We start from the raw sequence: 25,104 nt of genomic DNA on the forward strand, positions 1-25,104 counted from the left end.
CCAGGAAACCAGACGAACAAAATAAAGCAAAAGTACTAATAATTAGGAAAATGATGGCGATAACTTGGGTGGGGCATGAGGCTAGCTCTCCTTTAAATAGGACAGTCAGGAAGACATTTTCTGCCAACATCTACAGTTGAAAGTGAATGAATCATATGAATGAATACACAGAGACGTGACTTTGAATGAATACACAGAGACAGGTTTATCAATTACTGACATTTTGGGCCAGATAATTCTTTGCTGTGGGGATGGTCCTGTCCATTGCAGGATGTTTAGCAGCAACTCTGGTCGCTCTCATCCCTGTCAGTAGCCCCTCCCCCTGCCCCAATCGTGACAACCAAAAGTATCTCCAGAAGTGGGCAAGTGTTGCTGGGGAGAGGAAGAAGATGGAATAGCCCCAGGAGCGAACCACTTGTCTATACAAACAGAGAGTAAATGCAAAGGCCCTGAGGTGGGACAAGACTTGCCAAACAGCCTGCCAAGTGCAGTGCTGGCAGGAAAGATGATGCTAGGTAAAGCAATGAGATGTGGGGCCTACACGCGCAATCCCTGGTAGGAATCTGGGTTTTATTCTGAGAGAAAGGACAAAACATTGAGCCACTGAAGGGTTTTAAAGAGGCGCAGGACGTGACCTGCTCCGTGTCTTTAAAAAGAGCGCTGATTTGGAGAATGGTCTGCAAGGCGGATTACTTAGTAGAGAGAATTGCATAGTGTTAACAGCCCCGGCTCTTACCTGTTGATGAGCTTCTCTGTGCCTCAGTTTCCTCATTTGTAAAATGGAGATAGGAATAGTACACATGCCCTGTCAAAAACACAAGAAATAACAAGTGTTGGCGAGGATGTGGAGAAAGAGGACCCCTCTTGCCCTGCTGGTGGGAATGCAAACTGGTGCAGCCACTCTGGAAAACAGTATGGAGGTTCCTGAAAAAAACTAAAAATAGAACTACCCTATGATCCCATAATTCCACCACTCGGTATTTCCCCAAGAAAATGAAAACACTAATTCAAACAGATATATGCACCCCTATATTTATTACAGCATTCTTTACAATATTCCAGATATGGAAGCAACCCAAATGTCCAGCCATAGATAAATGGATGAAGAAGAGGATATATATACAGAATGGAATGAACTCTTGCCATTTGTAACAATATGGATGGAGCTAGAGAGTATTATGCTAAGTGATGTAAGTCCATCAGAGAAAGACAAATACCATATGATGTAACTCATATGTGGAATTTAAGAAACAAAACAAACGAATAAACAAAGAAAAAAAGACACAGAAAAAACAGACAACAAACTGGTGGTTGCCAGAGGGAAGGCGGGTGGGGGTGGGTGGAATAGAAACAGGGGATTAAGAGCAGGCTTACCTTGATGAGCGCTGAGAAATGTATAGAATGGTTGAATGGCTATATTGTTCACCTGAAACTAATATAATACTATATGGTAACTATACTGGAATTGAATAATAGATAATTTTTTAAAAGCAAGTAAAATAATAAGAATAATAGTACACATACCCTGAGGGTGATTTTGAAGATCAAAAGGAACCAGGGTTTGGGGCACCTGGGTGGCTCAGTGGGGTAAGTGTCCGACTCTTGGTTTTGGCTCAGGTCATCATCTCACAGTTTGTGAGTTCAAGCCCCACATCAGGCTCCAAGCTGGCAGCACTAAGCCTGCTTGAGATTCTCTCTCTCTCCCTCTCCCTCTCTCTCACTGTCTCAAAATAAATAAATAAACTTTTTTTAAAAAAGGGACTAGGGTTTATAATATACTTAGAATGGTGCCCGGCACATGGCAAGTGCTTTGTAAGTCATTTACTCTTTATTATGACTGTATTAATCCAGATAGAAGGTGATATGGGCTTTGAGTGATGACAGTAAAAGTATTTCTGGGAAAGGGCTGCAGCTGTAGAGCACCATGGAGTTAAAAGGTTTACTGAAAAGGCAAAAGCTTGGAGAGAAGTGGGCAAAAAAGAGCTCTGTGGGAGGTGGATGGGTGAGGCGAGTGGGCAGGGAGAGAAAGGAAGTAATCACGGACGACTTCGGGGGTTCCAGCTGGGCACTTGTGTAGATGGGGGTCCCCTTTATGCAGTGGGAAAGACTGGGGGTCAATTTAGGACATATTAGATTTGAAACATTCGTGTGGATATTAATAGCTGATCAGTGGGTCAGAGCACAGGGAAGAGTCTGGACTGAAGATATAAGCCTGCTCATCATTTGCAAAAAGAAAACACTGGATGATTTAATTTACTTAGTAATAATATTTCAACGATTGCTTGTAATAGTACAGTTTGTAAATCACCTAAACAGCCACCAAGAGGGGACTGGTTAAATATACTGTAATAGGATCATAAATGAAATAGCATAGAACTGATAAAAGAATAAGTCAATTTTATATATCCTGATACAGAATAATCCACAAGAGACATTGTTCAGTAAAAAATAAATAAATGAATAAATAAGGTACACAACAAAAATATATCACAGACTGCATCTGTGTACAATTCCATGCCTCACCACAAAGAATAAATTTGCTAACACCATTATTTTCATGGATATTTCTGGAAGGATACACAAGTGCCAGCAATTGTAGCAATGGCTGGAGGGCACTAGTTGGAAATTTACTTTTTACTCCATGTTGTTTAGTATCATTGTATTTAAATTTTTTTCATGTTTCTTATTTTTTTTAATTTATATTCTTTATGTATTATGTATCTATGTGTCTATACGATATATGACTATAGGCCATTCATAATCAGAAAGCAATGCACACTAAACTAAAAATTAAATTGGGCCCAAAATTTAAAAGTTGGATCTTTAATAAGTTGGATCTACTGGAAATGCCTTAGCTATAGAACAACACAGAAACTATAATGTTTATTATTTTTGAGAGAGAGAGACAGAGCATGAGCAGGGGAGGGGCAGAGAGAGAGGGAGACAGAATCTGAAGCAGGCTCCAGGCTCTGAGCCGTCAGCACAGAGCCTGATGCAGGACTCAAACTAACGAACTGTGAGATCATGACCTGAGCCAAAGTCAGACACTTAACTGACTGAGCCACCCAGGCACCCCAGAAAGATTTTGTGCTAGGAGTCACCCCCACCCCCAGATCCATCCATTCCCATTCCTCCAATAGCTCCTGGAAGGATGAATGGACAACATCTGCCTGATTCTCACCTAGAGAAGCTGAAACACGTGCTTTCCTACACACCGCACTCTGGAAAAAGAACACCCATCGACATTTTCTGCCTTTCCTCCCTGCCAATGAGCAGCAGAAATGCCTCCAACATAAAGGAAATATTTCAGATTTTTTTCCTTTTCCCCATCTAAGTGTTGAACTTCCCTTCACTTTGGGGTAGCCTGACCCAGAGTAGCTACAGGATGCTGCATTTGTACACAGCTCTATTGGCTGAAGCCAGCTGGCAAGGGGTGCTGGGTAATTGTCAGCCTCTTCAGAAGGAGTTAGGGATATTACGAGCTTGTAAATGAGGAGACAGCAGCTTGCTTCCAAAGCGACTTTGCCCAAGATGGGTCCTGACTTTGAAAAGCTGAGATAGAAGTGGCCTCGGATAACTGTGGGATCTCTGCCTCCCCTTTTTTGCCAAAAGCCAATAAAAAAATTTTTTAAAAAAAGCTAACTCTGCTCACATTCCAAGAGGATGAATCTTGTTTATCCCTAGGCACAGCTGTACCTGCCAAAAAACTGCTAATTCGTTTTCCTTCTACTGGAGAGACTGAGTCAGGACTCGGGAGGGCTATTCTCGCCTCTCAGGCAGACCTTTCTGGCCCTCCCCTGACTCTGTGCAGATGGAGAAGAACTAAAGTTAGCCAAGCCAAAACCCTGAGGTGGAGCCCAAAGCCCAAGCAGCCCCAGAGTCCATGCTCTCAAGCATTTTTGCCAACGGCTGCAGCACAGGAGACATGCATGAGCAAGATTTTTTTTTTTTTTGTAACGTTTATTATTGAGAGACAGAGGGACACAGCATGAGCAGGGGAGGGGCAGAGAGAGGACGAGACACAGACTCTGAAGCAGGCTCCAGGCTCCAAGCTGTCAACACAGAGCCCGATGCGGGGCTCAAACTCCGAACAGCAAGATCATGACCTGAGCTGAAGTCGGATGCTCAACCGACTGAGGCACCCAGGTGCCCCACGCATGAGCAAGATCTTACCAGCAGGCACATCCTTGCCTCCAGGGGATGCTCTAGCCCCATTCTTTGGAAACCAGCAACTCACCTCTCCACGTGGCTCCGACCACCCTTGAGAGAAGCGGGAGCCACGGCAGTTATACTATCCTCACTTACAAGGTTCCTCTGCTTTACATCTCCAATCTCTTCCCACTCACTCCCCCACCCATCACTACATTAACTAGGTCTTTTATGTTCTCTATTCTGATGCTTCGACACCTGGGATGACTTCCCACCCCAGGGTTAGCCAATTCCTAGAGATAATACACCATTCACCCACGAGTGCACCTTTCAACTGCAAACAAGCCAATCTAATTTAACCCGTCTAGTTTACCAATCTAACTTAGTTAACCAGTCGGATTTGATGGTGTCCACATTCTCAACCATCTCCTTATCAGGTTCTCACACTCCAACCTACTAGCCTTCATCACAGGGCCAGGTACCAGCCAACTGGAGTCACCCCTGTGCCCCCAGAACCCACTACAATTATTCAAAGTAGTAATCCTAAACCTGTTTATCTTGCCTCACACATTCTTTCCCACGGAAACCCCCTTCTCCCTCCTCTGCCTCCTGATTCCCAGAGTGGCCCCCTGTGGATCGTGCATCCCTCCTCTTTGGATCTGGGGATATAACAAACTGCTTTTCAAGGGCAGTCATTTCCTGATCTGTTAGTCCTTACTTAACACGCTGAGCATTCCCTCACTGAAACGTGCCCATTTCTGTGGTGTGGCCGTCTCCTGGCTCCCCTGGCCTTCTGCCACTCCTTCTCACACTCCTTTGTTGCTATTCCTTAAATATCAGTGCTCCTTCAGACCCTGTTCTGTTTTCTTTTAGGCCTGCAACCCTCCCTGGGTGCCCATTACCACCTGTTTGCCAACACCTGCCAGATATCCACCCTCCACTCAGACCTCACTCCTCAACCCCAACTTGGACCTCTCCACATGTGTATCCCACGGGTACCTCAAGCTCAACTTGTCCGACACGAAATTCATGATCTTTTGCCCCAAAACTTCCTTGTCTCTTCCATCCTTCAGAAGAGCCGCACCAGAAACCTGGGAGTTCTTGCAACCCTCACCAAACACACCCAGGGAATGCCTATGTATTATGAGTTCTCCAAACTGAATCTCCCTCACCTGTCCTATTCTCCTCCATCCCCTCTTTCAAGCTCTCAGCCCCCTCAGCTAAGCTCCTATGCTCCCAGTTGCCCTACACCCACTACTGTGCACCTTTCCAATCCCACACCATTGCCCTGACTTCCATTCACCTCTCCAAAGTGCAAGTCTCGGGGCGCCTGGGTGGCTCGGTCGGTTAAGTGTCCGACTTTGGCTCAGGGCATGATCTTGCGGTTTGTGAGTTCGAGCCCCGCATCGCGCTCTGTGCTGACAGCTCGGAGCCTGGAGCCTCCTTTGGATTCTGTCTCCCTCTCTCTATATCCCTCCCCGACCAGTGCTCTGTCTCTCTGTCTCATAAATAAATAAATACATACATACATACATACATACATACATACATACATACATACATAAATGTAAAAAACAAAGTGCAAGTCTCATCACACTTCCACTCTGCTTTAGAGATTTCCATGGTTCTCCACTGCTTATTGGATAAAATCTAACATCTTTAGCCTTGCAGATCCAGTCTCTTGTGATCTGGCTCCTTTTCCTTCCCCAACCACATCTCAGGTACCACCCCTCCTCCCATTCCATGCTTGAGCCACACAGAACTTCAGAATATGCAGTTCCCCAGACACACTTCCTTCCTCCATGACTTTGCTTCTGAGAATCCCTCTGTGGAGAGTGCCTTTCTTCTTCTTTCCAGAAAAACAACCACTGCTTTCTCCCAAACTCTCCTTGGAATCCCTCCTTTTTTTTCCCTTGTAGGCAGCACCTATAATACTTGATTGTTCTTATTTTTTATACCCATTCAAAAATATGTATTGAATAATTAAAATGTCAATAATCAAAAATAAAGAATCTTAAAAGCAGCAGGAGAAAAGCCGCTAGTTACATATAAAGGAAATCCCATAAAGCTATCAGCTTATTTCTCAGCAGAAACTCTACAGGCCCGAAGAGAGTGGCAGGATATATTCAAAGTGCTGAAAGGAAAAAACCTACAACCAAGAATACTCCACCTGTCAAGATTATCATTCAGAGTTGAAGGAGAGAGAAAGAGTGTCCCAGACAAACAAAAACTTAAAAAGATCACCCCACCAAACCACCCTTAAAAGAAATGTTAAAACGGGACACCTAGGTGGCTCAGTCAGTTAAGCATCCGACTTCGACTCAGGTCATGATGTTGCGGTCCATGAGTTTGAGCCCCGCGTTGGGCTCTGTGCTGACAGCTCGGAGCCTGGAGCCTGTTTCAGGTTCTGTGTCTCCCTCTCTCTCTGACCCTCCCCCGTTCATGCTCTGTTTCTCTCTGTCTCAAAAATAAATAAACATTGGGGCGCCTGGGTGGCTCGGTCAGTTAAGCGTCTCACTCCGGCTCAGGTCATGATCTCACGGTCTGTGAGTTCGAGCCCCGCATCAGGCTCTGTGCTGACAGCTCAGAGCCTGGAGCCTGTTTCAGATTCTGGGTCTCCCTCTCTCTCTGCCCCTCCCCTGTTCACGCTCTGTCTCTCTCTGTCTCAAAAATAAATAAACGTTAAAAAAAATTGTTTATAAATAAATAAATAAATAAATAAACAAACATTAAAAAAAAAGAAATGTCAAAAGGACTTCTTTAAGGAGAAGAAAAAAGGCCATAACTAAAAGAAAATTATGAAAGGAAAAAAATTCACCAACAAAAGTAAGCATACAGTAAAGGTAGTAGATCAATCACCTATAAAGCTGGTACAAAGGTTAAAAGACAAAAGTAGTGAAATAAATTATATCTACAATAATTAAAGGTACATAAAAATAAAAAGATATAAAATACGATGTCATATACATTGATACATCGAGTAAAAATGCAATGCTTTGAGAATGTATTTGAACTTAAATGATTGTCAATTTAAAATAGACTGCTATATACACAGGATATTATATACAAACCTCATGGTAACCACAAGCCAAAAACCTATAAAAGATACACAAAAAAACAGAGATAGAAATCTAAGCATAACACTAAAGAAACTCATCAAATCAGAATGGAGGAGAGCAAGAGAGAGAAGAGGTACAGAGAATTACAAACACACACACACACACACACACACACACACACACACACACACAGAAAACAACTAACATAATGGCAATAAGTACATACCTATCAACAATTACTTTAAATACAAATGGACTAAATGTTCCAATCAAAAGACACAGGGTGACTGAATGGATTTAAAACAATAAGAGTCGTCTGTATGCTGCCTATAAGAGACTCATTTCAGGCCTTAAGATACATGTAGAGTGAAAGTGAAGGGATGAGAAAAAGATATTCCATGTAAATGAAAGTGAAAAAAAAAAAGCTGGGGTAGCAACATTTATGTTAGACAAAACAGACCTTAAAACAAAAACTGTAGGGGCACCTGAGTGGCTCAGTCGGTTGAGCATCTGACTTCAACTCAGGTCATGATCTCACAGTTCACGAGTTCAAACCCTGTGTCAGGCTCTGTGCTGTCAGCTCAGCAAAAGCCGTTCTAGGTGGGAAGTTTACAGTGATATGGGTCTATCTCAAGAAATAAGAAAAATCTCAAATAAACAATCTAACCTTACACCTAAAGGAACTATAAAATGAACAACAAACAAAGTCCAAGGTTAGCAGAAGGAAGGAAATAATAAAGATCAGAGTAGAAATAAATAAAATAGAGACCAAAAAAAAAAAAATCAATGAAACTAAGAGCTGGATTTTTAAAAAGATAAACAAAATGGACTAACCTTTAACCAAACTCATCAAAAGAGAGAGAGAACTCAAATAAATAAAATCAGAAATGAAAGATAAATTTCAACTGACACCACATAAAAATACAAAGGACTATAAGAAACTACTATGAAAAGTTATACACCATCAAATTGGAAACCCAGAAGAAACAGATAAATTCCTAGAAACTGTCTCCCAAGACTGAATCAGGAAAAAAGAGAAATTCCAAATTTCTATGAGCCCAGCATTACCTTAATACCAAAATCAAAGACAAGAAAGAAAGAAAGAAAGAAAGAAAGAAAGAAAGAAAGAAAGAAAGAAAGAAAGAGAAAGATAAGGAAAGAAAAAGAAGAAAAGAGGCCAATATTCCTGATGAACACACAGATGCAAAAATCCTTAACAAAATATTAGCAAACTGAATTCAACATTAAAAGGATGATTCACCACAATCATGTGGAACTTATTCCAGGGATTCAAGGATGGTTCAATAACCATAATCAATCAACATGATATACCCTATGAAGAAAATGAAGAATAAAAATCATATGATCATCTCAATAGATACAGAAAGAGCATTTTAAAAAAGTCAATATTCATTCATGATAAAAACTCTCAACAAAGTGGGTATAAAAGGAACATACCTTGGGGCACCTGGGTGGCTCAGTCGGTTAAGTGTATGACTTCGGCTCAGGTCATGATCTCATGGTTCATAAGTTCAATCTCCACATCAGGCTCTGTGCTGACAGCTCAGAGTCTGGAGCCTGCTTCAGATTATGCGTCTCCCTCTCTCTCTCTACCTCTCCCCCGCTCACGCACACGACCCCCCCCAAAAATAAACAAACATTAAAAAAAATTTTTTTAAAGAAGGAACATACCTCAACTTAATAAAGGCCACGTATGACAAAATCACAGCTAACATCATACTCAGTGGTGAAAAGCTGAAAGCTTTTTCTCTAAGATCAAGAACAAGACAAGGACTTTGACTATTTGTATTCAACATAGTATTGGAAGTCCTAGTTATAGCAATCAGACAAGAAAAAGAAATAAAAGGCTTCCAAATTAGTAAGGAAGAAGTAAAACTGTCACTATTTGCAGACTGATACTGTATATAGAAAACCCTGAAGGCGCCACCAAAAAACAACAACAAAAAAAAATCTGTTAGCACTAACAAACAAGTTCAGTAAAGCTGCAGGATACAAAATTAACATACAGCAATCTGTTGTGTCTCTACACACTAATAATGAACTAGCAGAAACAGAAATTAAGAAAACAACCCCATTTACAATTGCATCACAAAGAATAAATTACCTAGGAATAAACTTAACCGAGGAGGTGAAAGACCTATACTTCTGAAAACTGTAAGATACTGATGAAAGAAATTGAAGATGACACAAATAAATGGAAAGATATACCCTGTTCAGGAATTGAAAGAATTAATATTGTGAAAATGTTCATATGACCCAAAGCAATTTACAGATTCAACGTGATCTCTATCAGCGTTCGCTTCGGCAGCAACATATGCTAAAACTGGAACAATACAGAGAAAATTAGCATGGTCCCTGTGCAAGAATGACGTGCAATGCAATGCCTATCAAAACACCAGCAGTATTTTTCACAGAACTAGAACAAAAAACTCCTAAAATTTGTACAGAACCACAAAAGACCCTTGACTGGCCAAAGCAATATTGAGGAAGAAAGAACAAAGCTGGAGACATCACAATCTCAGATTTTGAACTTTACTACAAAGCTTTAGAAACCGAAACAGTACAGTACTGGCAGAAAAACAGATCCATGAAAATGAAACGGCAACCTACTGAACGGGAGACATATTTGCAAATGATATATCTAATAAGGAGTTAATATCTAAAACATATAAAGAATTCATACAACGCACCTCCAAAAACAAACAAAAACAATGTTATTTAAAAAATGGGCAGAGGGGCACCTGGGTGGCTCAGTCGGTTAAGCATCTGACTTGGGCTCAGGTCATGATCTCCCAGTTTGTGAGTTCAAGCCCCGCATCGGGCTCTGTGCTGACAGCTCCAAGCCTGGAGCCTGCTCCGGATTCTGTGTCTCCCTCTCTCTCTGCGCCTCCCCTGCTCACTCGCGCTCTCTCTCTCTCTCTCTCAAAAATAAATAAACATTAAAATTTTTTTAATAAATAAAAAATGGGCAGAGAACCTGAACATTTTTCCAAAGAAGATACATGATAGCCAAAAGACATACGAAAAAGATGTTCAACATCACTAACCATCAGGGAAGTGCAAATCAAAACCACAATGAGATCACCCCACACCAATCAGCATGGCTAGAATCAAAAAGACAAGAAATAACAAGTGTTGGTGAGCATGTGGAGAAAAGGGAAGCCTTGCGTGCTGTTGGTGGAAATGTAAATTGGTGCAGCCACTATGGGAAATAGTATAGGGGATTCCTCAAAAACAGAACTACCATATGATCCAGCAATGCCATTTCTGGGTATTCACCCAAAGAAAACGAAAACACTAACGTGAAAAAATATATGTACACCTCTGCTTAATGCAGCTTTACAATAGCCAAGATCTGGAAGCAATCTGTGTGCTCACTGATAGACCCTTGGATGACGATGTGGCATATATTCACAATGGAACATTACTCAGCCACAAAAGAGAATAAAACATGGATGGCATTATGCTAAGTGAAATGAGTGAGACAGAGAAAGACAAATGTATGATTTCATCTACATGTGGAATCTAAAAAAACAAACAAACAAAAAAACCAGAAACAGACTTAAAAATACAGAGAACAAATTGGTGGCTGCCAGAGGAGAGGGGGGTAAGGAAATGGGCAAAATAAGTGAAGGGGATTAAGAGATACAAACTTCCAATTGTAAGATAAATAAGTCACATGGATGAAAAGTACAGCATAGGGAATATAGTCAACAATATGGTTAATACCTTCATATGGTGACAGAGGGTAACTACACTTACTATGGTGAGCATTTTTTACTGTGATTGTCGGATCACTGTCATACACCTGAAATTAGTATTATACTCTACGTTAACTAACGAATTTAAATAAAAACTTAAAAAATATATATTGTTTGGGGGCACCTGGGTGGCTCAGTCGGGTAAGCGTCTGACTTCAGCTCGGGTCATGATCTTCACAGTTCGTGAGTTCAAGCCCCGCGTCGGGCTCTGTGCTGACAGCTCAGAGCCTGGAGCTTGCCTCGGATTCTGTGTCTCCCTCTCTCTCTGCCCCTCCCTGACTTGTGCTCTGTCTCTGTCTCTCAAAAATAAATTTAGAAAACATGGCCAAAAAATATATATTGTATGTCAACTATACTTCAAATACATACATACATATATACATACATACATACATACAATTGAGAAGCGACTTTGTGCTGGGACCTGGAGGTCCCAAAGATATAGCAGTAAACAAGACAGACACTGACCCTGACCTCAAGGCAGTATCTATCATACCACCTTGTTTCCCAAGGTGTCCTCCCCAACACTGCTCTGAACATAGTAAAAGAGTAAAAAACCACCTGGCCAGGAGAGGGTCTATGTGGCCCTCTGTTCATCCCCTATTCTGTCCCTAGAGTAATTTTTCTAAAGAATGCATCTATCTGTACCCTTCTGTAGACCACTGTTGACTCCCCATCACCCATGCCCAAAGAGACAAAGGCTTCCTCGGCTGGCTCTTCCCCATTTCTCCAATGTTCCCTCTCAACGTGCACTGTCTCAGACAACCCCAAACTGCCTGCATTTTCGCATACCCACTTTGCTTTGCTTTGTCTCTATGCCTTTGCTCGTACCATCCCCTCTGTCTTAATGACCTTCCTTCTCTTCATCTGGTTCATTTGTTATCTATTGCTGTATATCAAACCACTCAGACTAGTAACTAAAGGCAACCACTATTCTGTGAATCATCAGTTTGGTTACAGATCAGCTGGAACAGTGCGTAGATATGCTCCAAACTGAGTTGGCTGGGCTCACCCATGCACTATGATCAGCTGACAGGTGCACTGGGGCTGGATGCTCCAAGAGGAACTCACACAGTGTCTAGTCATTGGGTGAGGCTGCCAGCTGGAGCATCTCAATTCAGGTTTCTCCCCTTGGCTAGTCTGGGCTCCTCATGTGGCAGTTGGGTTCTCCAAGAAGCAAGCCCTAATGAGCAAGCACTTAGGAAGTCTCTGCCTGCATCACATTTGCTGAAGTTCCATTGACCAAAGCATGTCATATAGCTGAGCCCAGAATCAATGTGGAAGAGGTGTGACTCACTGGGGGGACATTAACAGAGCAACCTACCAGTCTGCCCTCTACCCCTACCAATGCACAGCCTTCCCACATGTGAGATATACTCATCCTTCCCAAAACACCCAAAATAGTATTCAATCATGACACCAGGCTCAAGGTCTGTGATCTCACAATATGAAGCAAGTCTGGATGTAGCTGAGCCTCCTGGGGTACAACTCCTCAGGTGTGGCTCCTCTTGATTCACAGACATGTGAACTAGTAAGACAAGACATCTGCCCTCCACGTGCCCAACATACAACTGTGAAGCAGGCATAGAATAGCCTCAATAGACATTCCCATTAAAAGAGAAATGGGAGGCACATAGCAATCACTGATTCAAAGCAATTCTGAAATCCAGCCAGGTTCTGTTATCAGGACCCCCCTCCTTTGGAAGCAGGGATGTTACTTGAATAAAGTCCAGTTCTCCTTGGCTTCTAGTTACACCCGCTAGGCTCCTGGATCTACCCTCTGAGAGGATTTTCTTTTCCATAAGAAAAGTCCCTTGTGACTATTGGCCAGCTTACTGCCCAGAGAAAGTTGGGGGCCCAAAGGCCTCCTTTCCCTTTTTCAACTATTTCCGTTCATGTTAGCCCAAACTAATAGAGTTTCTTCCAAAACAGTACTCTTCAAAACTTTATGGATTTTCTATGAGTATTATTGGGTTCACTTCTTGCACCAAAAGCCACATACATAGTTACTTTCAAGAAGACTCTACTTCAGCTATGGAACAACATCTTTAATATTCTTAGAAACCCTTTTGTTTAACTGAGAAGGCCTACTAGACACCACCTTAAATCCTCGGGGTGTTAACAGAGGTTCTACAATCATACCCTTGATTTCATCTTTACCTTTAGGCCAATTCTTACTTTGGGAATCTGTCGCCTGCTGGAGAGACTGAAAATGAGAACTACTTTTCTTTTCCAACCCAGCAAACTGGACAGATCCTTATTTAGCTGATCTCTCCCTTATAACACCTGACATGCCAGCTGGGAGCACCTGGATGGCACTTTTAACATTCCATCTCCATATCTCTTAAGCCAAACCCACAAATTCATTAGGCACACTTTCTGCCAGTGGCCACAGCACTAAATAACACTGGTCACCCTTGGTCCAAGCGGTTTCCAGCTCCCTTGCCAGTACATTCACAATTCTTATTGCCTGTCCTTCAAGCCTTCACCCATCTCCCTGTTCCGAATGCCATCTGTTCAGTGTTTTAAGGTAGCATCACACTTCTGGGCACCCATATATGTATCAGATGCCTATCATTACATAACAAACCACCTAAACCAATAGCTTAAAACAACCACTATTTTGTTCAACTCATGAATTCCGTGGTTAGGGATTCAGACTTGTCTCTGTCCCACAACATCTGGAGCCTCTACTTGAAAATCTGAGCAGCTAGGTGGACAACTCAAAGAGCTTTGGGGCTGAGATTATCTGGACACTTCTTTATTTACATGTCTGGAGTCTGGGCTGAAATGACTCTGAAAGCTAAATTCACCCGGGACTGCCTACCAAAGTGTCTACACAATGCCTCCCCATGTGACAAGGGCTTCCTTACAGCAGGGCCTCAGGATACTCGGACATTTTATACCGAGGCCCTAAAAGGGAGTATTCTAGCAAAGAAAGTAAAAGCTATACGGTCTTTCAAGATGTAAATTCAAAAGTCTTTTAGCATCACTTCTGCCATATTCTATTGGCTGAAGCAGTTACATCCCCATTAAGATTCAAGAGGGGGAGACACAGACTTTACTTCTTGATGAAGCAATATCAGAATTTGTATCCAGGTTTTAGAACCAGCTTAGTAGGCTTATCTGGGCTGCTTTATTTCTGTTCTATGTGGCATCAGTAGGAATTACACATGCTTTTGTGATCGCACGTGCTTTTATGACCATGTGGCAGTCAACTGGGGGCTACTGAGGCACCTCAGTTCTCCACACGGCTAGCTCCAACTTGCTCACATGGCAACTGAATTCCAAGAAGGCAAGTCTTAACATACAAGCACTTACCAAGCTTCTGTTTGCATCTCATCTGCTGATGGCCCATTGGCCAAAACGAGGCACATGGCCAAGCCCAGAACAAATGTGGAAGGGAATCACACAAAGGGCATGGGTACCAGGACGCATGATTCACTGGAGACTGTTAATGTAACAACCCACCACACCTGGGCAACTCCCATTCACCCTTAAAGACTCAATTCATGTTTCTCCTCCAAGAAAGCCTCTCTGACAGACTGGGTGGTCACTTGCCCCTCCTTTGGGGTCCCACAATACTCTGTACACATCTCTACCTTTGCCTTTACCCTACTGTTTTCTAATTATCTCTATACCATTTCTGTCTCCCCCATTGGACAGCCCTTTGAAGGCAGAGATTGTGCTCTGTTGATCTTTGTAATTCCGGGGTCTAGCCCCATGCCTAGAACACTGTGCCCAGAATAATGTTATTTAATCATACATCCATGAATAAAAGTCTTTTTTTTTCTTTTTTTGATGTTTATTCATTTTTGAAAGACAGAGAGAGACATGGTGCGAGCAAGGGAGGGGCAGATAGAGAGGGAGACACAGAAGCCGAAGCAGGCTCCAGGCTCCGAGCTGTCAGCCCAGAGCCCGACGCGGGGCTCAAACCCACAAATCATGAGATCATGACCTGAGCTGAAGTCAGACTCAACCGACTGAGCCACCCAGGTGCCCCAAAGATTTTTAAATAAATGTTGAAAATTACATCTCCATGGTGCTTTGTCCTCTTGCCCTCTTCCCTGTGTTCTAAGAGTTAGGTTTCATTTTTTGTCATACTCTCCAGCCAAACATGAACTTCAGAAAGTGACCTCACTTGGAGAGTTCACCTCAACTAGAGATTGGGAGAGGCCGCGCAGAGTAGAGCACTTGATTCCAAGATGTTTGAATTTCGGAGACCAGTCATGTTTCCAAAGAAATTTGCAGATCAACACAAAGTTACCAAATTTCCCTTCTTGCCTTTGGGCATTCAAAACACACATGCCACCTACCGCCATCACTTCAAAGAAGCAGAAAGGCATAACCTTAGAAGGAAAGCGTAGGCCTTCCCAAGGAAGGGCAAGTATGTGTGATAAGACCTTAAGTAGCCCCAAATTGGGACTCAACAGTATGTGCTGTCTTGACATCTGATAAAATTTGGACCATCTAGCCACAAGTCCTTCTTCCAGCTTGGCTCCTGCTAAGAAGTTCCCCTAGCCAATCGACCCTCTTTATCATGGGGACTAGGCATGGTTCCTGACTGTCCCCAAGCAGCGGGCTTCAGTTCCATGCCAGCCCACAGAATTAGTCAACAAGCCAACCAAATCCTCCGGCTGGAAACGGGCATCCCGCCGTTTAGCCAACAAAGCCTGCCTCCCACTGCTCCTGGCTGTTCACTCCGCTGTGCAACTCCTGTGTGCAGGGTCCTCCTCTGGGCTATGAGCATACATGACCAATAACCTACTGTCGATCTCACCTGTCTGGTGTCAGGTGCCATGCGTTCAGCCATGTCTGGAACTCAAGGGTGAAAATCCCTCCCTCATCAACACGGTGAGGAGGCGGTGATCAGAACAAGGTGGCAACCTGATGGCTATGTTTAGAGCATCCCACACTGTCCTCGTTTTTCTTATTTCACCATGGACCAGAGAAATCAGTCTAGTAGAAGTCTGAAGTCCCACCCCAGGGCCAGTGGAGACCACTGTATGTGGAGTCAGGAGATCTAGGATACAACTAGTCCTGGTAGTGCTCCAAAGTTATTTGTCGGTCCTTTGACGAATCATTATCCTCTTGGACCTGTTTCCAGCTATAAAATGATAGAACAGCTTCTGTCACCTGTGTGATTCTATAAACCCGATCTGACGAAATCGGTGAAGAAGAAGAGTGAATGGCTGGGAGTCCTATGGTCACCCTAAAGGAATATGCATTTTTAGAGGAGTTTTCACCCCGTGTGTCTCTAGCTAGAGCAACCGGAGATGATGTGAAAGTCAGTTCTAAGGAACCAATAGGGCAGCCACAGGCTGTCAGGAAATCTTGCTTTGGGTGGATTCCTCTAAACCCTTCCTGCTTTCAGCACCCTGATCCTGTCGCATTAGCAAATAGGAGGACCTCTTTTTTTCTTTTTAAGTTTATTTATTTTATAATCTTTTTTAAATGTTTATTTTGAGAGAGAAACCACACACATGTGAGTGGGGGAGGGACACAGAGAGAGAGACAGAGAGAGAATCTCAAGCAGGCTCTGCATTGCCAGTGCAGAGCCCAACGCGGGGCTCGATCCCATGAACCATGAGATCGTGACCTGAGCCAAAATAAGAGTCGGATGCTTAAACAACTGAACCACCCGGGTACCCAGCAAGTGGGAGTTTTTACATCTCCCCTTCACCATCTGGTCCATCCCTGCCCCCAGATTATCTCATTTGAACCATCAATTCCAATCAGCCAGAGATCTTGCTTTAGCAAACACACAACTGCCATACCCTCTGGAGTCCACACTCCCCTCCCCTTCCCGAGGTAAAGTGCTTGGGGACCCAGAAAGGAGGCCAGGTCCTCATAACCTCATCAAAATAGCACAGCAAAGCTTTCCATCCAACAACGCTCAGAGACTCGGCCACAGCGTGGGGAAGAGCATCCAGGGTCTCGTCCAGCCAGAGCCCTGATAGCTTCTGTAGTTAAAATGCCTCTGGGTATCCCCATGTTCTGCCAAAAAAGGAACAGTCTCCAGTCCCACGTGTGTGTGTGTGTGTGTGTGTGTATGTATGTGTGTGTGTGTGTGTGTGTGTATGAGAGAGAGAGAGAGAAAGAGAGAGAAGAGGGATAGGCCCCAGCCTAAAGCAACTGTGCTCTGATAGGAAAGGTCCCTGGACTGAGAATCAGAAAGCTGTTAGGCAAAAAAAGAACACAATGCAGGGAGTGACAGGGAGGAGGCCAGCCTTTCTGGCATGTAGCAGGAAGATAAATGGACAAGATGAAATGGTGGTGAAGGCTGACAGCCAGGACACCCAGGCCCTTAAAAATTATCCTACAGACAATGAGAAGCCAGACTGCCTGATCTATGGAAGAGGGATGATCTTATTAGGCCAGTGTTCTGCAGTTCCCAGACCCTGGGGAGCCTGTGAAAAGTGCAGACACGGGCAGCAGGAATACTGGACTAGGGAGACCCCAGGTGGGCAGGGACGACTGCATTTTTCATAAAATGCCCCCAGAGCTTCTGCTATTTACCACAGTGAATTACCCCTACACTGGACCATCCTCAAAGCTCCTTGCAGTTGGAAGGTTCCATCATTCTCAGTACTAGGAGGCCACCTAACCTCCCAGGGAGGGAGAGGGAAGTAAATCTCCCACTTGCTAGCCCAGGGATGACTTCCAACAGTGCTACTGCAGTAATGGAAACTGCAGTTAAGGTGCCAGGGCTGACTGCTATGAAGAAATAGGAGAAGGGGCAGGCAGATGGCCGGGAGGCAGGGCCAGCCTACAGGATGTCCCAACCAGAATTCACAAAAAGGCCATGAAGATGCAAATCAAACAAATACACCTTCATTGAAAAAAATTCACCTCACCTGTGGGTGGGAGCGACAAGTCATTGGCACTGGCCACCAAAAAAGAAAAAAAGAAAAAAAGATCCAAGGGCTTCTGGTGACTTGAAATTGATTGAGCTAGGGTGGATGCCCCAGGGAATCAAAAGCCTAGTTTCCTCCATTCCTTTCTAGCGGTCCTGTCTTCTCCCCTTCCCCCACAGTTCCACACTGTCCCGTCCCACTGGGCTGAGACACAGCAGCTGAGTGGCTCAGCACTGAGGACCGAGGGTTCCACACACAGCTCGGGTGGGCTGGTCAGCTCTCCCACTCCACGAAATAGGACTGGGAGTGGGATGGGACGGATCCCACATACCGTTGTGAGGTCAGCACAGCCAGGGATGTCATGTGCCCGGCACAATGTCTGGCAGAAACCAGTACTCCTGCCCCTGTCTGAAGACCAAGCAAGCAGTTACTCACTGCGCAGGGGGCGGTGGGGGGGAGGGGTGCCTAGGATCAGGAGGACTATATGAAATCGAGAAGAACCTTCTGGCTATCTGCCCTGGGAGGTGCCAGTCCAGGAGTAGAGGGAGACTGAATGCCCCAGAGCAGAAAGCCCCCGAAAGGGTTAGGTGTTCTAGGATGCAGGAGGGAGTGGGGCAGGGCTCAGGATCAGGAAGGACCGGCAGGACGCAGCGCCTGCCTTGCTTCTGAAGAGCTGCTCCAATGTGGAAAAACACCCCGCCATCTTCCTTTGGAGAAAGCCTGGAATATTCCAACTCCAAAACTTCTCACTGGAGGCTCCAGGGAGATGGGCTCCAGCCGAAAAGGAAAGGAGGAGGCAGGAGGAGGCGTGGGCACTGACCAAAGGGGCGGGTGGCTGCCCTGCCGCCTCCACCCCTTACCCCTTGGTTTCCCCACAAGCTTCTGAAGCCTCGGCCGGTCGGAAGAAAGGGTTAAAGCCTTAAAAGGGGAGCAATCATTTCGGGGTTCTGGGGAGCGCCTAGTGTTCCTTGCGCTGCCCCACCCGGATCCCCGGGGTCCTGAACCCTCTTGTCCCTGGCCTGGCCTGCCGGCCACAGGGTGAGGTCCCCCTTCTGCGGCAGACGGCCACTCTCCCACATCTATACCAGGCTACCTCCTCCGCCCTCTGCCATCCTTCCTCGCTCCCCCCACTCCCCCACTCGGGCTCTGATTGGCCGAGTCCCGGGCCCTCCCCGCTCCTCCACTCCCACCCCGGGTGAAAACTGCGGGCGCCGGCAGGGTGCTGCAACTGGAGGCTGCGGTGCGTCCGGGGGAGGCTGCAGCAGCAGAGGACGGGAGCCCAGGTGGGAGCAGGAGCCAGGGCGGCGCCCGGGGCGCTGGGAGAGGCCCTCCCGACCCGAGGCTTCGGGAAAAGGTTCGGGGGCGCCCCGGCAGGGAGCTCCGCGGTGCTCGGGGAGGGGTCGGCTTCCCAGGCAGCGGAGAGCGGGACGCAACTGCTCGCTGCAGGCCAGGGGCCGGGCCGCACCCCGCCTTCTGCGGTAGGAGCTCCCGGGCTCTCGCCCGCTGAAGGGACGGCTGTCTGGGGCTGGGGCGCAGGAGGAGAACCTGGAGGAAGGGCGCCAAGGACAGCCAGCCTTGGGTTCTGCTCTCCACACAGACGTCCCCAAACCGAGCTCGCCAAGGCGTGGGGTGGGGGCGGTGAAATTGCGGCGAGAGGACGGATGACCGCCGGCTGGAGGGAATCTCTGCCCTGCGACCTCGCGGAGGGCTGGGTGCGGGGCGTCAAAGGACCGGGGAACCGCAGTGCTGCGGGCGGGGACTGGAAGGCGGGCGGGCGGGGGGGAGGGGAGAACTGAGAAAGGGTGAGAGGGGGAAGGGGGGACCTCAATTGGGAGAGGAGCCGAGTGAAATTCAGAAACGGAATGAGGAGGGGGCTAGTCAAACGGCGGCTGGAGAGGGTGGGAGCGCAGAACTTCTCTGGGCTCTGGGCTGCAGGGACACAGAGCAGGGGAAATGAAAACATCTGTGCCTTCCCTACCGCTCGGTAACCACCCCCCTCTGGCTCTCCAGCCCTCCTCCAGCCCCAGCTCCATTTCTTCCCCGCTCTAGCCCTCTAGCCGAGGCTTCCCCTTTCCCTCCTAGATCTCAAGCTCACACCCCCCCTCCGTAACTCAAATGTCTGAGTCAAAGCCAGATGCCGACCCCCTTTCTTCCCCAACGGCACCTCTCAGTTACAAGTCCGAAGGGGTAAGGACTGCAGGTTCAGGCTTCGCGGGACCTCAGCCTCCCCCAGCCTCAGGGCTGAGCGCCAGAGACCCTGGGATTCGACTGGCGGTGCACCTGGGCACAGGCACCAGGGCAGTCGTACCCCCCCCCCATCCCCCGACGCAGGCCACTCCCGTGGCCTCTCCCCGGTGAGCCCTGATGCGGACAGGCCAAGCTATCTGCCCCGTGTGGACGCTGGGATATTGGTCCAGAGTAGGCTTCGGAAAAAGACAAGGCACAGAGCCCAGGCAGGGAGTCTACTGTAGCAGGGCTCAAGAGACATGCCCAGAGGGCTGGACATTTTGGAAACATCCTGCAATCAGAGAACATATGCAATCAGAGAGCACAGTCGCTTTCCCTCACAGACATTCGGGAACACCGTTAGCTGTGTGCCAGGGACAGTCCTATCTGGAAGCACGTTAGCCACACAGTCCTTTCAGAGGAAGGAAATTAATGTTTGTGGGTCACTTACTATGGAGCAGTCCTCAGTGCCAGAGGTTTATCATTTTTCCTAAACCCATCACCACGCCGTAGGTATCTAAAGCTGATTCTTTCATTCGTTCGGTATCTTTTGAGCATCTGTTATATGCCAGGAATTGTTTGGGCACTGGGGATTTTCTCCTGAACAAGAAACAGAAAGCCCCTGAATGGGGAGTTTTTGTGGAATGGGTAGAGTGTTAGTGCCGCAAAATAAAAAGAGTTCTGGGGGTTGCACCACAATGCGAGTGAACTTAACACTGCTGAACTGGACACTTAAAAATGATTAAGGTGGTAAATGTTGTGATACGTCTACTTTGCCTTCCCGAAGGGAAAAGGAGACGGTAAAAGTCACTCACTCAAAGAGTTCAGCAGACACACACCATTATAGGGTGTGTCCACCCTCCCCCTCGCTTTCCCGGAGGGGGGAAAGCACCTAGTGGCAGTGTCACATTCACTAGTAAGTGGGAGGGGACAACCATGGAGAGCAGCTTCCATGGCTGCCGGGGCCATCATGGCAGAGGCCCTCCAGCCCGAGCAGCAAGTGTGGGCACACCTACCCCACCTCTTGGCTGATACCCATCCTATCCGCCCCCCCAGATCAAGGACTGAGCTCTCTGCACCATGAACCCCACCATCGGCATCGCTGTTTTGCTGACAGGTACTGGGCAAGGGGCAGGGCTGGGATTGGGATTCAAAGCACGCTGGCTTCCTTCCCTTCAGAGGAGCGAGCTTCTTCCTGCCAACCTCAGAGGGAGGAGGTGACAAAGGGAGAGAGGGCTCTTTTTCATCCCTAAATCAGCTGAGCAGCCTAGCTGATCTTCTGCCTGCTTGAGGTGGCTTTTGGAAAAGCAGTCTACTGAGTCTGCCCCACACTGAGGTGGAATCTCCAAATGGAAACCAGGAACCTACATTAGCTCCCCAAGATCTCCTGCCCCTGGAACACCCAGGACTAAAGATGATGAGGGAGGGGGGCTGAGTCTGCAACGGGGAGGTTGAACTGGCCCTCGGGGACCTCTGGGGTGGGGAAGGGTGCCCAAAGAACAGACCCTTGTGCCCTCCCTGGCCAGGCCATTCTCTACTGTTAATGTGGGTGGGAGGCCCCCGGCTCTGCAGGGCCCCCCAACTTGGATGTGGGCACTGCCGGTGCCAGTCTTGCAGGTAGCCCGTGGGCAGAAGGTGACCAGCCTGACAGCCTGCCTGGTGGACCAGAGCCTCCGCCTAGACTGCCGCCACGAGAACTCCACCACCTCCCCCATCCAGTATGAGTTCAGCATAACCCGTGAGAAGAAGAAGCACGTGATCTTTGGCACTATGGGGGTGCCTGAGCACTCATACCGCTCCCGAACCAACTTCACCAGCAAGTACAACATCAAGGTCCTCTACTTATCCGGCTTCACCACCAAGGACGAGGGGATGTACACATGTGAACTCCAGCTCTCTGGCCAGTCTACCACCAGCTCCAGCAAGAATGTCTCTGTGCTCAGAGGTGAGGCGAGCTCCCAACAAGTCCAAGTGAGCTGGGAGAGGGAGGCTAGGGAGGAAAGGGTTGGCTAGGACAGCAAGGCAGGCCCCCTTGACTGGGCCAAAGAGGAGAGGGGCCCCAGAAACCTCTCTCCCCCTTCCCCCAACTGCTGCCTGGTGCCCTGGGGAACCACTGCCCTCTGTGTGAATAGGGAGAAAGGCTGAGGGAACGGTGAGACAGGCAGAGTGGTGGAGCGGACACTTCCACCGTGACTGGGCAAATCACTTGGCCTCCCCAGCCCTCCTCTTCCCCACCTAGAAAACACCCATAGTTTTCTTTTGATGATGCTTAATAAAGATCTGATATGATGTTTGTCCAAGAGCTCAGGAACCTGCAAATGGGAAAGACAGGTGGTTCTAGTCGAGCAGACAGGCCCTGGTTCCAGCTAAGAGATCCTGACACCAGCCTCCCCAAGGGAACGTGCCCTTCTCAGGGCTTGGGCCTGCCTGAATCCTGGTGCCTCTTCTTTCCTGCCCTACCCCTCCTCCCTCTTCTCTCCCCACAGACAAACTGGTCAAGTGTGAGGGCATAAGCCTGCTGGCCCAGAACACCTCGTGGCTCTTGCTGCTTCTGCTCTCCCTGCCTCTCCTCCAGGCCATGGACTTCATCTCCCTGTGACTGGCTGGGCAGGAAGCCACAAGGCCCAGTCCAGAGACCCTACTTCTCAGAGTTGGCTGACCCCCTACCCTCAATCCCTCACACACCCTGGGGAGAAATGGGGACCCTACCCCTCACAAGGAATCCCAGTGCCGCATGCCATCGTCTACCCATTCCCCAGCCCCACTGCCGCTCACACCCTCTCCGCACGCCACTGGCTGTCTTTTTTTTTTTTTTTTTTTTTTTAACTCTTTGTTCCAGAGTTGCTTCTGTCTGGTTTATCCTTCCTTTTCTTTAGGAGTTTGTGAAAAGGGAAGCCAGGGTTGGGAATGTGATGGAGAGTGAGGGCATGGGAGGGGTAGAAGGATGGAGGGATGCCAGTCCCTGGGAGGGGGGGGGGGGGGATCATCCTTGCCCACCAGGACCAGAGGCCCAGGAGAGACCTGGATGAGGAGGAGGATGGGATGCATCTGGGCCTAGCACATCCCCCAGCAGGCAGGGATGGTGCCTGAAGAGCCCGGATGTGAGGGCACCACCAAGCATCTGGGGCCCCTCACAAGAGGAGAGAAGGAACATCTCCAGGAGCAGCCTCTGCCACAGCAAGAAGCCGTCCACATACGGGAAGCAGTTCCACATAGGGAACTGCCGAGGTTCCCTAGGGGCCTCAGGCCTGGCGCGGCCCCGTGAAAAAGCAGATTCTGCCTGGGAGCAATCTACTGGCGGGTTGGAGAGGGGGTACAAGCCTCCTCCCAGCCTGGCCCAAGCTCCTAAGAGGTTCCAGAACTCTGGCCCGCAGGCAGTAAGTCAGGCCAGGTAGAGTCCCAGAGCAGAGCAGACTTTGGCCCGCGTTTGGGGGGCTCTTCCTTCCCTCCCCCGACAGCGCCAGCCCCTTCTGGCCGGTGGCCAAGCCTTGAGATGGCCCTCTGCCCCACAGGCCTGTCCTCTCGGGGACCTGGGGGGCAAGGGCGTCTGAGGCAGCCCATGGAGTGAGACCCGTGAGCGGGACATGCCTCGAGAGATGGCTTTTCCCAACACCCAGCTCCCCAGCCGGCAGCTGTGCCCCGTCCTGTGATTGTGTGTAGTGCCACCACAGCTTATGGTATCTCATTGAGGAAAAAGAAAAGTGTACAATAAAACCAAGCCTCTGGAATCTGTCTTCTAGCCTTTCTCTGCTTTGCTCCCTCCATCTCTCCCCAGGCCCGCTCCCCTAAGAGTCAATGAGTAGAATGTGAACATCAGTGGCCATCCTCGTGCTGGGAGCGACAACAGGATCACGAGGTGGTTCCGGGTTCCCCCAGAGAGCCTTCCCGGCTTTGCCCCGGGAAATTTGGGGGAAGGCGGTGGTGACCATCCAGGGGCTTATTCGTTTCGTATTCCCCACGGTGGAGGCTGATTCTAAGCCTTTACTTAAAGGCCCGGGATCTAAATTCATGCCCCCGGCTCCCACTCTTCCTGACACCTCCCGTCGATGCCTGTGCCTTGCCAGTGGCCCCATGCAGTGACCGTGCCAAAAGGTGGCAAGAGAAGCCTGCGAGTTGGGAGAGGGATCCGCCTGTGTATCACCAACCATGAGGCCCACATCACTCAGCATGGTGCAGCCAGCCTGGGGTCTCCAGAGGACGCCAGTGGACACAGGCGCCTCTTGTTCAGTCCTGCTGGGAGCTTTGAGCGCCACGCCAAGAAAATAAAAAGAGCCTTTGTGGGGGAAGGGAGTTTGAATGCCACCCGTGGGGTGGTAAGAGTTAAAATTGGAAGGGCTTTCTGGAAGGAACTGAGGAGCCAGGTGTGAAGCCTCAACTGTGACAACACCGCAAGCCCCTGGCACCTGTGTAAAGCCTCCTATGTGACGTTTGTCACACTCCAGAGCAGCTCCCCTGGAGTTTAGCAGCCACACTACGCAGAGGGTCCTGGGGAGATGGTGCTGCCCCCTGCAGCCATGCTTGGGGGAGGAGAGCCTGAGGCCTGCAGTGGGTGAGGCTAGCTTAAGAAGCCACAGAGGCCATCAGAGAACCAGGGCCTCATGGTTCTCTAGGAACCATGCTTCTCTAGGAAGGCAGGAAAAGAGAAGAGAGGAACAGGCGGGCCCAAAAGGGAACCCTACAACTTAAAGCCTGGGCCGTCAGGCCTCACAACGTAAGCCAACCAGAAAGAGCATGCTGTGGGCTGGGGGAGATCTGGGCCTTCAGAGGCAGGCCACAATGGCCATCAGGTCGTCTCTGGGCAAGTCAGAAGGTCTTGAGGAGGCTGCGGGACGTCCACGGTGACATGGCTAATTATAAAGAGGGCGGGGCCTGCCCTGCTTCCTGCCCACATGCCCCAGACCCCAGCCCATCAACCTCCTCCCTACTTCTCCTCACCCCTCTCCCATGTCCCCCTCAGCCATGTCAGTCCCTACCTTGGGATCGGGATTCTTCTTGCTCAACAGCAACAGAAGCTCCTTTCCACACACACCC

At 47.9% G+C, this 25,104-nt stretch overlaps 1 protein-coding gene, 1 long non-coding RNA gene and 1 pseudogene across 8 annotated transcripts in view; 2 read left to right on the top strand and 1 right to left on the bottom strand.

Moving 5' to 3' along the window:
- The window catches only part of LOC106983908 (uncharacterized), a 285,065-nt gene that overhangs the window by 230,559 nt on the left and 29,402 nt on the right, over nucleotides 1-25,104 (bottom strand). For all 6 annotated transcript variants that reach the window (XR_008290624.1, XR_008290622.1, XR_008290619.1 and 3 more), the window contains exon 3: nucleotides 737-805. This is a non-coding gene — a long non-coding RNA (uncharacterized LOC106983908). The remainder of the gene's footprint in view (nucleotides 1-736; nucleotides 806-25,104) is intronic.
- LOC113593281 (uncharacterized) lies at nucleotides 9,524-9,638 on the top strand (annotated as a pseudogene).
- Nucleotides 19,033-23,801, top strand: THY1 (Thy-1 cell surface antigen). Of its 2 annotated transcripts, none has more exons than XM_027036732.2 (4): nucleotides 19,033-19,130; nucleotides 21,130-21,190; nucleotides 21,683-22,018; nucleotides 22,560-23,801. In XM_027036732.2, the coding sequence occupies exons 2-4, from the start codon at nucleotides 21,154-21,156 to the stop codon at nucleotides 22,670-22,672; spliced, it is 486 nt and encodes a 161-aa protein (XP_026892533.1). In that variant the 5' UTR covers nucleotides 19,033-19,130; nucleotides 21,130-21,153; the 3' UTR covers nucleotides 22,673-23,801. The 2 variants fall into 2 exon arrangements, with proteins under 2 accessions (XP_026892533.1, XP_026892534.1); XM_027036733.2 differs by having other exon boundaries at nucleotides 19,076-19,201.

This window comes from Acinonyx jubatus, chromosome D1 (genome assembly GCF_027475565.1).
Source record: "Acinonyx jubatus isolate Ajub_Pintada_27869175 chromosome D1, VMU_Ajub_asm_v1.0, whole genome shotgun sequence".
Classification (NCBI taxonomy): Eukaryota; Metazoa; Chordata; class Mammalia; order Carnivora; family Felidae; genus Acinonyx; species Acinonyx jubatus.